Here is a 14,249-nt window from a genome sequence, read left to right on the forward strand (position 1 = left end):
CATGCATATAACTGCATTCAGTTGACGATTAGGCTACCATAATGATGAGAAACACATGAGAAGATTGCTCAATGTATGGGAAATAAGAAGTAAGACATATAGGCCTACCGAGTATATATTTTCACACACAGCATGGAGTAGAGTTCAAGCACTGAAGAAAATCTAGAAGTCAAACCAATGAGTGAGGAGTTTCTTGAAATAAGACAGCTCTATATGCAAGAAAATGTTCAGCATTTTAAGATGGAGATCAGAAATAGGCGGAAAGTTAAGAGAAGCTGCTTGATAGCATAAAGTGTGTGTGTGTGTGTGTGTGTGTGTGTGTGTGTGTGTGTGTGTGTGTGTGTGTGTGTGTGTGTGTGTGTGTGTGTGTGTGTGTGTGTGTGTGTGTGTGTGTGTGTGTGTGTGTGAGATATCCGTGCATCCTGACCTGTGAGCATGGTTGGCGGCGTGGAGTTTCCTGATGACTTCCTCACTAAAGTCAAAATGAATCCTTCCTCTGGCACAAGGTGAACGCCGGTACATTGCCCCGACACACACATGCACTCATGCACACACAACGCTGCACATACCATCACATGCGTAACGACACATACTAATAGAAAACACCCAAGTGTGGCATTTCACAAACAAACACACTAATAATAAATGTCCCACTCTGTCATTCACACATTTGACAAGTCAACAACATTAGTGATAATCACACGGTAGCATGCATTCACACCTCTCATACACTTAACATTATAAAAAAACATCACTGATATCACACACTCACAGAACTTCAAATGTATCAGGTTCTACAAAACACCGTCACACAAACACAGTTAGCCGATATAAATAACAAAACACTGGTTCAGGCTACACATTTAGATATTTACTATTAAAGCCTCTGTTAAAAAAGTTACTCAGCAGGTAATCCATCAGTCTTCCATTCGTTGGCTCAAACAGAAACAGCAAAGAGATATCCAAACATCTTCTCCACACACTTGACCTCACGTCACACACAGCAGCAACATTAGCAGCAGTCCATACGTCACATCACGGAGCTCTGAAAGCCCTTGTTCACACTCTGACACTCTCCACCCTCTGCTCTCTTTGCGGACTCCTCTCTTCGTCACAGGCTATACTTCCTCCCCATGATGCGTGTGTTTAGTATATGTGTGTGTGTGTGTGTGTGTGTGTGTGTGTGTGTGTGTGTGTGTGTGTGTGTGTGTGTGTGTGTGTGTGTGTGTGTGTGTGTGTGTGTGTGTATTTGCAGTATGTGTGTGTATGAAGCTCTGTTCCCTTCAGCAGAGTAAGGAGGAGCCTCCAAGTTCTGTAGTGGAGTTGCTGGACTGGAGTCACAACAATCATTCATCATTCACAGCCTTGATAGCTGTATTAATACCGTATGCATGAAGGATAAAACAACAACACGTTTTGCACACATAGCTGTTAACAAAGTGGAGTACTGTAGAAACTATGAAGATTTAAGTTACACTTTATTTTCTATCAGATGGATAGGATAGATGTTGCCTGAGATGCCTGTAAAAGAAGGACAAATGGACTGATCAAACTCTGTAGACAGATATTTAAAGGAAAGATAGTAAAACACTGTTGTATTAAATTAAACATTGTCTTTGCAATGTGTTATGAACTATGAATTAAATGGTTGCATAGTCAATTGGGTTTTAAATGTTTAGTGTTTATTTGTTTTAAAGGACCAATTAATATTTACATTTAGAACATTTGACTTTTTGCTGTTTGCACTGAATTAGAAACCCCCTTACTGAACAAAAGGTGTCCTGATTCACTGTTATTCTGGCTATATGTTCTACCTTAACTGTGTGTGTGTGTGTGTGTGTGTGTGTGTGTGTGTGTGTGTGTGTGTGTGTGTGTGTGTGTGTGTGTGTGTGTGTGTGTGTGTGTGTGTGTGTGTGTGTGTGTGCATGTAAGTGTGTAAGTGTGTGTGTAAGTGTGTGTGGGAAGAGGTGGCATCTGGTGCTCTTGCAGGGGGCCACAGTGCCTGATGACACGGTAAAGTATCGTACAGAAAGGTACTGACATCCAAGCCCTTATATTATAACTGTGACAACAGATTTTTGATAAATAGCAGCACATATGGAACAATTAGTAAGATGCAAAAAAGAAAAAGATACAGTATCTATAAATACACTGAATTTGAAGCTGTACAATGTCCTTGTATGTGTGGGAATATGTTTTTTTGTAAAGTATAAATAAAGGTATTTTTGTAGGTCAACAGATGAACTGACAAAGATCATGTTTTTACCTTTAGGATATTTAAAAAGGCATCTATTTTTCCTTTTTATACTGTAACTGATTTTAACCAAAAGTCATTGTGTCATATTTTTACCAGCTACTTGCATGTTCTAGCCATGTTTTAGCATTAAGGAGTTTCAGAAAAGTAAATCTTCCTTTCATAATGAATCAATATTTTTTAAGCATTCATCATTTCACATACTTTTGTATACCCCATCTAATGATTTTTTTTTGTTATATTCTCAGAACTAGTGAATAATTTCTCAAAAGTATTTGTTAGAATCTGTATATGTCAATGTTTGCAAGAAAAGGTGACATTGGTGGAATGAGTCACCGTTTCTCTTCCTCAAACAGTAGTCACGAGTGGAAAATCATTCCTGACTGACAACTGAAGGAGTTTCTTCACAAGTATACCGTTTTTTATAACTACACTCGTGACGTGCAGTTCAGCTTCCTTGTCATTCATTTTAAAAATGAAACAGAAAGATGACACATAGCAAACACATTTAACAAACCACTTAATGACAGGAAAAGGGTCACAGGAGCCAAAACTGAATCACTACCACTTTCCCACACTGCAGCTCGCCACACCGCTTCACTAACACACAGAGATTAGAGATGGGAGAGGCGGAAGATGTACTGGCCACAGGGATGTGTGTGTCCTGCGCAACAATTGCAATGGCATTCCATCTTTATGTGCCTTAAGGGCTAAGCCATCATAGAAGATATAGAAAAAAGCTTATCTTCAAACTATGACAGCCATTATCTGTGGTACACCAGTAGGAAGTTATGCCGTTTCTGACTTATTCATTATGGCTATAAATGTAAGTTGTTAAGGCTGCAAAGACAGTTTTTTAGTGTCATTGAACTAGCACACCTGCATCACAGATTAAAAAAACACTGACAATGATTATTTGATGTTCTCAAGATCCACATTAGGCCAATATGTACAGTAGTCATTTGAAAACAAAACTGTTTCTGTTTAATTGTAATCTGTTGTGTTGCATAATTTAGAGGCATCACACAGTCAGATTACACAATAAAAAATGGTGTTTATGCTTGACCTATAAAATGTATCTACTTACTTAATAGGTTTTCTGTCCCAAACACCCCTATATGCAAAAAGGGGCAATTGTGTATTCTGCATCCTCAGCATGAAATATTTGGCAGAAAAACTTCAAACTCAATATATTATATTTTGAACCCTTTTAAACTGAAAAGGCAGATGTCAGTGTTTCTTATATTATTATTTTGTTCCTTTTATTGGATGTCTCCTATTGGGTGCTTCGTCTCACTATTTCTTTTGGTAAATGTTGTTTTGGCTCTTTGCGACACTGCTGTTTAAATTAAAGGTTAAATAAAAATAAAAACTTGAATTACCTCCTTGCAGTTGTATGCCTTCTCTAACAAGCCTGTTGAAGTGTCAATTTACATACATAAAAATACAAAACAAATCCTTGGCGACATAAACACTTTTACCTGTTCTAGTGTATAAGGAAGAATGAGTGTAATGTAATTTATGTTTATCAAACTAAACCGCTGGTGCCCAGTGACACTATTTAATTTTGGGCAGGACACCTGTACAATTCCACACCAAAAGATAGCCCGACACAGATATCAGTGCTTACTGGATGCCATGGACTTTATGATCTTATAATAATCTTGTCTGCCAATATAATAAGGCATGACCCTTAAACGACCACCAGAGGGCAACATTTCATTGCATTTCAACAGAAATGTTAAACTAGTTTTTCAGGTCTGCATCCACAAGATGGCAGTGTGCAACTGTAGTATATTGCCTCCAATTAAAGCAGGAACCTCACGATTACGGGATGCAGCTTGCAAGATAAACTCCAGATGAGCCATGGAAAGCAGAGCTGGCCTGATATAGGATGTGAACATATTTCCTTGTCGTTTCATTAGGGATCAAATGATGGTTGTAAAGCAGCCACAAATTTACTGTGACAAGCTCGTAACGCCAACATTAAGGTTATAGGTTGTTATACTTTAAACATCAAGTTAACAAAATGCTAGGAAACTCAAAACATCCGTGTCATAGTTAATTACACAACAGAAATCTTCACTTTACTGAAACAACGTATCGTCCAAACATACATTTGGAAGATAGTGTTTAATTTGAGTGCAAACACTATAAAAGAAAGCTTTCATGTGGAACACTTAACATTTTTTAATGAGTGGCTTTAACAGGTTTTCACAAAGAAACAGAGAGCCATAATTAAACATCGATCAGACATCCATTTGATGGCTTAAGAGTAGCCTGTCAAATTGTTGCTGGCTGACGGGCTCAGCTGGCTTGTCCTTGTGATTTAAATCGATATCACACTGCAGCTGAGGCAGCTAATAAAAGACAAAACTTTTTTTTGTCTCAGTATATCCGAGAGAGGGAGACTGCAAATAGAATCTCAGTTGTATTTGACAGAACCTGACAGGCACAACATCACCTTTGACATGCAAGCTCTCTCCCTCATACAAACACCAACGAAATCACATTAAATCAGGATCAAACAACAGGCCTGATCCCTGAAAGCTATTCAAATACAAATTTCAACAATTGAGATGAGGAGGAAGAAGGCCAGACAGAGTTCAGATGAGCAAACTAACAGAAAATGTAAAGGATGTTAAATGGTTTTAAGGACCAAGGAACAAAAAGTTCTCATGCATTTTTGGATTTATATCATTGTAATGTCTTTTCTTAGTGTGCTATTTCTATAAAAAAGAAAAGAGAGAGCTATGAACTGCAGGTAGAGCTGCTATTCAACAGATACACATATCTGAGGTTTGACTTTGGCATAATTCATCTAATCTTTGCACTTGACATGCCACTCAAGCTTGCAGTGCCCTCCATTCAGTCAGCGTAGAGTAAAGCAAGGGAAAAGATGAGGTAAAAGGAGACATCATAATTTATAATCCACCAGCTGCCACATTTGATTTCCTCATTTTCAGAGGGAGAATTTGAGATCAACGGGTGTCTTTGCTGTTGGTCTTACTGCTAGATTTCCCAATGTCCCCCACCCTCTCTCTGTACAAATCTCATTCCACTCTTTTAAAAAGAGGGCACTGCAGTTACTTTCGCTGTGATTAACGTAATCCCCTGATCGCAGAGCAGCGCTCCTCTCAGTGCAAACACCCTACCGTATTTGGCACCAGCAGCACTCATGCTGTTATAACCATGGGGCACACTATGAAAATAGTGTGAAATGTAAGCATTGCAGAACGTAACATAACTACAAAATACCAACTAACTACTAAATATCCCATCATAATCTAAAAACAAGGGCTCCGAAAAATGGATTATATATTACAAATATAAACATGAACGCTTGTGATACTTCACTGTAAGGTCACGACCTCTGGAGTGCTAGGGCTTACGGTAAATAAAAAACTTGAATAATGTTTCCAAACACAGGTTCTGATTGGTGTAACTAAATAGTTATATATGAATATGTTTCAGAATGAATATGAATGTTTGTGAGTGAGTGAGTGAGTGAGTGAGTGAGTGAGTGAGTGAGTGAGTGAGTGAGTGAGTGAGTGAGTGAGTGAGTGAGTGAGTGAGTGAGTGAGTGAGTGAGTGAGTGAGTGAGTGAGTGAGTGTGTGTGTGTGTGTGTGTGTGTGTGTGTGTGTGTGTGTGTGTGTGTGTGTGTGTGTGTGTGTGTGTGTGTGATTTTGTGTTCGTGTGGCTTTTTGTTTTTCAGAAAGTCCTGTCAATGAGATGCACGAGTGCTGTGCTGAAGATATTCAAGGCTAAGCACCTCACGAATGGTGTTGTGGGTTAGAGGGCTGGTCACCTAAAAATAGAATCAGGTATCAAGGTCCACATGTGTCAAATTTTCACTCACAAGATCTTTCTTTCCACCTCTAAACCTAACACCTTTTTATATCTGGGTCTTTTTCAACTGACAGGCCACAGGATCCGTAGGTGTGTAATCCGCAAATTGGTCCAAAACAATGACTCACTTTAGGTTCATAGATCAAGGATATCAAATGGAGAAATTGTTCACAAAATCACTGAACTGTCAGCTCTGCACACATTTCAGAGCTCACATATGAGGGTTTTTTTTTTCAACCAGCACATTCACTAAGCTTACAAGTAAAGAAAAGCATATAGTTCAAATAATATTGCTCTACTATCAATGCAGTGTGTGAAATATTGATTAGCTGCTGCTAGCTACTTTGCACTTTTAATAAAAATCCTGCTTTGGGTTGAGTTGAGGTTAATTATCAAAAGCATGTTAATTCTGCTGATGAGCTTTTTAAAGAATTGCATAAAATTATAGCAGATTGGTTGCCACTGAAACACCAGTGAGAGGGAATGTAATTCATGTCAATGTAACCCTGTAATATAACATTTCACTAAGACAACCTGAGAAGCACTTGTGTACTGAAGCGCAGCCCAGTTTACAGTATGTCTACACATACTGAAGAGCACACTCCAAGTTTGTTATTCAGTTCCCCAATTGGGACTGTGAACCCAAGTATAGAGAGAAATTGTTGTAATTAAAGTACAGATGTGAATAAGTGAGTTGAATAAGGAGTCTGTGTAGCTGGTAAAAAGAAGGAAGGAGAAACAAAAAGGGAAAAATAAAAAGGGGGCAATTTCCACACCACGGCTCTCCTTCTATGCACCAAGATGATTTTCTTGGAACTAAAAGTGTTATCAGCAATTTCCAGCAGCGATTTGCAAACGGTACACTTCTGAGCTTCCTCTACAAAATGGCTAAGTCTAATGAGAATAACACACTGTGTCCTCACAGCAATTATGTTGACATGCAAAACGAATGCACGCACACACGGACCAGTCCTCTATAATTGATAGTCATATACGATTAATTTGCAACACCAGGACAGGTAATTTTGTCCAGATAATGTTTTCCTTCAACACAATGAGGAAAGGTTGTTAATGAAAACATCTAGCAAGTTACACAAATTATGATAATGCTTAGCGCATTGGCAAAATTTACTGACAACATGTTTAATGTCTTTTCCAATGAAATATCCTGGGCCTCAGGAGTGATGGCGGTAGCAGAAAGTGCTGATGGAAAGATTCAGACTTGATGATGTTGTTGTCATCGTCCTGGTTCCCTTTGTGATCAAAAATCTGTTTATTCTATTTTTCAGACAGATTCAACTTCAAATCCCACCCCTAGATCATCTCAGGGCAGTTTTAGAAATCCATCTGGATAATCTTAACATTCGTCACTGGACAACTTGCTCTGGTTTCCAAAAAAGCAGCAGGTGGTAGCTCAAAATGTCCTCAGCGAAAAAACCCTGCATGTTCATTCCAGTCATCTCTTATTAAGTCCTGCATTAATCTGACAAAACCAGACGGAATACTATAATCAGATGAAAAATCATGCTTTCAATTCCTTCATGAAAACACATAGTCCTTTAATCCAGTGTTGATGACAGCATCTGCTCACCACCAGCATCCTGAGCGCTGTTTCGCCTTTCTGCCAGTCTGTCCCGCTGAAATTGATGCTGTGCCACTATCTAGTCCCTGCATCACGCATGATTGTTGATCCCCAAGACACAATTAAAGGTAAATATTTGTGCATGGGCCAAGAAAATTACTGTTAAATACTCTGTCCTCCTTTGAAATGAAAACAGGCCCATCTAATGATTCCAGTTGACCTTTTTCATTTAATATAATAAAGAAGTTATTCAATTTTTGAATATCTCAAAACGTCCCTCTGTTAATACTGCTGTGTCCCACTTCTTTCTGTACCCTGACCACAAGTCTAACAAAGATTACCAACAACTTTTATTTAATCTGGAACAACAAAGATGGTAGAGATGATAACATAGTTGAGACCACAATTGCATCATCAATGTTTTAATGACTGCAACAGTATAAGGCCTATACAGGGGAAGGCCTATCCTATACACCTACAGCACACATACTTCCTTCGTCTATAACCCTTGATCCGCTACAGAGCAATTACATTTGTTGGATTTCACTCAAATAACAGCCGAGGGGTAAATCAATCACCCTTTTTGGGAAATCTTCAAAAAGAATAACATCCTTGTTGTTTCCCCTTTCTAATGGTAGTCGAACACTTCCTCTAAAGCACTCAGTTTGTTTGTCTGTCTCATTGCCCGTGCTGTTTGGACGCAAGGGTCTGATTACACAGAGCACATGCATTAGGCCTTAATTGGAATACAGCAAGAACTCTAGCACACATTGAGGCACACAATCCATCGCAATGGAAGACAACACACACATCAAGATCTGCTTGTTTTAAAACACCAGCACTACTAATGAAATACAATTAAGTCAACTCAACTGCAGCCAAATATAAAATCAGTTCCTACAATGATGCCCTCTTTACTAGCCCCCTCAAACTGCCTAGCAACAACTGGGCTCGAAAGCACTTGACTGTGTGGTCTGCCATTGTTTGCGTTGAAAGGTGGTTCTTTTTATTGCATGTTTAGGAACAGGGAATTATTCTTTGAACACAATTGTATGGACAGAACAGGAAAAGCTATTTTTGTTAGATCATTGAGGCATCAGGTACAAGTTATATTAATGAAAAATGTGGGGAAATTCAGGAAAGGAGAGCTGCTAAACAGGCTGCAACTCACGGTGGCGCCAGGCTAGTCGTAAACCATAGTTGTGTGTTTTAATTAAGTTCCCCAGCTCTGCGTTAAACATGATTGATAGTTTAATGGCAGGAAATCTACTAGAAAGTAACTAGAGCGACAATATATAAAAATCAGATTTCCAGATTTGGATTTAGTATAATTCAAAATGATTCTTACTTAAATGCACACGTCTCAGTCACAGACAAACAGTCCTAAAGTTAAGCAACAACTCATCACGAGACAAACAGTGGCTACAGTAGAACATATATTTCTCATGGTGAATATTCAACAATCATACCGAATACAGACAAAACACACACCAACTTAAAATACCTCTCATCTGGGAAATTCTTCAAACACATGAACATGAGAGAGAGGAAGTAACACAGACAAAGCACTGAGGTGAGAGACATTTCCATGGCAACCAACTCCACAAGCTTGACTCCACCAATGAGATGTGACCTTATAGTAATCCCAAGGATTTATAATACACCAGAGGCCATGATAGTGTCATAGTATTGTTTCCTACTACAATAGCTGACTAAAGACATAACACCATTTTTGTGTAAATTGGATTTAATTTAACATTTTCTATTATAACAAATTAGTCAAAACTCTGGACTTCACATGAGGTCAAAACTTTGGGTCACTATTAGACAGCGGTACTGATCAAGTTGATCATATTTGTTTGTTTTTTTAATTTTATTTTTAACTCTTTTCTTGGCTATAAAATGATTCGCATGTGTATAGAATTTTAGCTTGTGAGATAAAATGTAATTATCAATATATGATCAAACATAACCTCAGAGTTAATAAAGTAAGTGCATTTCCTAGCACTGCTTTTAATCAGGAAATAAGCTGCCTTCCCAGTTAAAATACTATTTATGATATGGTAATCCCTTTCGTATTACTGCTGGGTAAAATACAATAGAATATGCTGCTCAGCTTGCTGCTACCACCACTGCTGTGCCTGCCAAAGCATGCCACAGCACACCGCCTCGCCAGCATCGACCTGAGGCCTCCGTTGCTTCATAGCTCCCCACAGGGGGCCGCATTGATCTCACTCTGCTCTCACTTTCCTTGGCTTTAATTTATGTTTCACAGAGAGCAACATGAAACCTTTAGCCTCAACACCAATACAAAATCTATAACCTGATTCCTCCGGAATTAAAATGCTTTCATCAATATGCGCAATTTGTTAAAAAATATTATGAGACACATGAACAGACAAGCCAATCCAGCGAATAACAACTTCCTCTTATTGAATTTCCTTTTTCTCACATGTGTGTGATTAGTGGAAGAGATGCAGATAAAGATAATTGTTTTGATATACAAAGATTTAACTTTAACTACAATTCAATATCTGCGTTGTCTCCTATATACTTAGCTCTAAACCAGAATGACAATTAAGGCCTAATGCATGATGTCCTTGACGCACAAACCAGACATTAGGCAAACACTCATGTCCAACACAAAGGCCACCACTGACATCACCACAACTCACATAACAGCGTAATTATCACCGGGGCCATGTGCGGGTCTATGCCTGTCATACCTCACATCTCTGCGTGTGTGTGTGTGCATGTGTTTGTGTGTGTGTGTATAAGGGTCTCTACCCGTTAGAGATCAAGTGTGTGTTTGTGTGCCTGTGCTCACAAGGTGTGTGCATATGTCAGTGTGTGACAGCCTGACACACATAGTTACGAGCAAACATCGCTGTCTGGTTGCCATGGCCGACGGTTTCAACAAAGCCGAGGAAATAGCTTCCTGTATCTCCTTTTCATCTCCGTCTCCCCTATATTTCTTCAGGTCTTTTGTTGTTGCCAGACTCTTTTTATTTCCTAATACAGACCTTTTCTATCTATTCTCCTCTTTCTTGAATCAAGTTTTTGAGATCAAAGCTGTTTATCCCCACTTATACAAAAGGAATTATAGGAATATTTCTAGTATAAATGTGTGCTTCTTCTTTGTGTGCCGATCCTTACCTGGGTCTATCTTTGTCTTAGAGACTAGCTTTGCATCATGTGATGGCTTCCAACAGGGCTTTTAGCCTATTTTTGTCTTGAGTTTCTCTCCCATGATGAACAACAACTAAATGGGTCACTTCTGATCTTGCTTTATCTTTTTTTTTTAAGGTGTTGTCTATGCTCTCTGATTAAAGACAGAAACAACATTTAGTGTAATAACGATCTGAGATGGCATGGCTTGTACTTCAAATTAATTTTTCTAGGATATTTTCAAATCATCCTCTAGACTCGGCTGTCTCTTTTTAATTGCTCTCTTTTGCACTCCACCCATATCGATTATTCATCAATGTTGTGTATTCTGTTTAGGGTTGCAGGGGGAATGCATTGGGGAAATACACCAACAACAGATCCACATTCACGCTCACATTTACACCAGCAGGCTAACTAGATGCTTGAAAATCAGCTCAAGCATCCTCTCTAGTACCTTGCTATAAGCTTTTCCGGGGAGGCTGAGCAGTATGATACCCTGATAATTGGAGCACACCCTAGAGTCCTTATTTAGAAGTCAGGAAACACTGGATAATAGGAGCTGCACTACACTTCGCCACTTCCTTTTCAATATGAAAAGGACATTTTCAATATGGCAAATGTCTTTGTCACTAAAGCAGAGAAAGAAGGTCTGACTTTTTGCAAAGGGAAATTGAAGGCATGACAGTATTCAGACTTTGAGCAGCAACTTTCTCAGTTAAATGCTTGGAATTGAATATATACCAGATGCTTTGAGTTGTCGTGAACCTCCCCAGGATCAGCCTACAAGTTTTCCCCCACACTGCATGGAGCTTCAGGAGTACAATACAAGGAACACTTACAAACTACGTAATGTTACCCATGACATGTAAAAAAGGTTAATACTGCTATGGTTCTGATTATTTAAGCATCCTAGGAAGGGTTTTCTCACATCATGGTAATTTTGGAACTATAACAATAATGCAAACAAGACCAGGGCATACATTATCCCACAAGAGTCAAGGTTGGATCTAATAAGAAGCTGTGGGCTATTGCTAAGCTTCATGTCAGACTGTCCTGGAGGTGCCAGGTTATCCTGTGTCAGTGACATCAATTGTGACTCCATGTAAAGTGACCTATGTGTGTTTGTTTGTACTTCCTCTGTACTGTGGGGCTCATCTTTCTATACAACTATTGTGTTGCTCAGTCACACAGAGCCTCTTAAGGGTATAAAGGTAGGCTTGCATTCTCACCCCCTGCAGGTACACACACACACACATAAACCATACTGTCTGCAACCTGAGTCTGGGAATTAGATTCCACTCACAAATACTCACATCTCTCTATCAGAAACACAGGGGCCTCTATACTACAATAGGCCCGAGAAGCATTGACAGGGATCCATGTAATATATACGACACCAGCACCACATGGGAGCTGACTAGAAGGAAACATACGTCATACTGGTTTACAAATGAAAAAGACCAGATTTTTTTTTTCACAGCGTCAGCCCACCTGAGAACAGATCTCTTTCTCTTTTTACTCCCCTCCTCTGTTCTACATATCTTCCAACTCTCCACCTCTCTATGTGTCATACCCTTCCTGCTAATCCACTCTTCTCACAGCTCCTTTCTGTCACTCAATCATCTACACTGTCCTCTCCCCTTACACCTCCACGATTCCTTCTCATGAATTATTGAAAATGCAAAGACTGTTTGTTATTTTTTTGAGCTTTTTTATGATTGTTCACGAATGAGTGAACATGGAACCTAAGTCCCATAGTTAAGAGGAATATATGCATGCTTTAGCCAGCGTTTCTGTAGTGTCTGATCAATTAAGGCATTTGCTGGCCGTCCTGTCTTACTGAAAATCACTTGCTTGAATCAATAGCTGTAATAATAGTTGCTCACAGTGCGGCAGGTGGCAGTAGTCCCAACCATATGGCACGTCAGCATTTACACCTAGTCATCAATTAGACAATGGGAGTCTGGGAGAGAAGTTGAGCCCAACAATGGAGCGTTAGAAGATGTTTTCAATCTGTTGTTCCCGGCTGTAAGTCTGTATACTTTGCAACAGCATCACTACTGCCTTCAAAGTCCTAAGCCCTTCATGGCAAGGAATCGGTGGTCGTATCGCATGCAAGTAAGGGACACAGAAAGATATGAAAAGCAGTGTAAAAAGATCCAAAATAGACTGAAAGGAAAAGAAGATATCAGTAGAGGTGGGGAAAAAAGGACCATGCAGTGTCTTCCTCAAAGCTTGTCCAGCTGAGTCACTCACTGCAGAGCGACCACAGAGCAGAGCCAACTCTGGTCTGCCCTGCATTTATTTCACAGAGCAGGCTCTGATAATTTATCAAACAGGCACAGTCACAGTCACTACAGCAGCGCTGGGGCTGGCACTGACAACGCTGCCTAACAAGCCAAAATTGAAACAGTTGCAGGCACATGGTAATGCGACGCAATGCATCAGTATGTCGCAGACCTGACTGGGTCACATACTGTATCCAAGCTTACATGACCATTCAAACTGTGAAGGGTTTGATTATGGTTTAATGTATTTGAAGGCCTGCAATATCAATAATAAAACATGAATAGTGAGCCTATTCTGTGTCATTTTTTAGAACTTTTTTTTTTCAAGTTTATCTTCTGTGGTATCCACATCTCAAAGCCTAACGCTATTTTTATTTTTTTCAAAGCAAATGATTGCAATGGAAGATAAAAAGATTTCTATCACACATAATCTATTTATAACGCTTCACATGTGACTTCCTCTCTTCACTTGATGATGTCATTGGCTCTAATGAAGTGACTGTAGGGTACCTAGGACAGCACTTATTTTGGCACAACAAATGCTGCATAACAAGGTTGAATTTATGCACTTGCTGTCCCTTAACATCCACAGTGCAGTGGGGTAGACGGTGTAATTCTCAGACTTGTTTTGTGCCATGATGCACACAAAAAGCAATTCAAATGGCTGTGACTGCGCAAGTGCTCCTTTTTCTGTAGCCTCTGATGTTAATGAGCCACAGAGATAAAGTAGTGCAGGATTAACAACCCAAACAACCAAACTCCTGCCAAGGGACTTGTGGTGTGTAAGCCCAGCACCCTTCATTAACACCCACATAACTGGTGGTACTACCTACTCTGCCTAAACACTACAAATCAAGCCCTCTTCACGTTTGCTTTGTTCCACTAAAGCACAGTGACCAGGCACAACCAGAAAATAAAGAATTGCAAGAGTGCTTTTAATCCAGATCAGAAAAGTCCAAGAAGATGTTCCCTCACTCCAAAACATCGTTCACATGTTTGTAGAACTGACAAAAGTGCATGTATTAAAAGAAGATGCCTTATGTACAAATCTTAACACAATTTATCCAACCACTGTAGCGGTCACAGCCGTTTATTATCGCCCGTGCC

The 14,249-nt window shown here is 39.4% G+C and overlaps 1 protein-coding gene across 3 annotated transcripts in view; it reads right to left on the minus strand.

The window, feature by feature from the left end:
• Positions 1–14,249, minus strand: part of pde4ba (phosphodiesterase 4B, cAMP-specific a) — a 126,948-nt gene that overhangs the window by 56,921 nt on the left and 55,778 nt on the right. The window contains exon 1 of one of the 3 annotated variants that reach the window (XM_063892129.1): positions 428–1,072. The exons of the other annotated variants lie outside the window; for them this stretch is intronic. Coding sequence (XP_063748199.1) covers positions 428–522 — 95 coding nt within the window. The 5' untranslated portion in view covers positions 523–1,072. Of the gene's footprint in view, positions 1–427; positions 1,073–14,249 lie in introns of those variants that run through there. 3 annotated transcript variants of the gene reach the window in all.

Source organism: Eleginops maclovinus, chromosome 9 (genome assembly GCF_036324505.1).
Source record: "Eleginops maclovinus isolate JMC-PN-2008 ecotype Puerto Natales chromosome 9, JC_Emac_rtc_rv5, whole genome shotgun sequence".
Taxonomy (NCBI): Eukaryota; Metazoa; Chordata; class Actinopteri; order Perciformes; family Eleginopidae; genus Eleginops; species Eleginops maclovinus.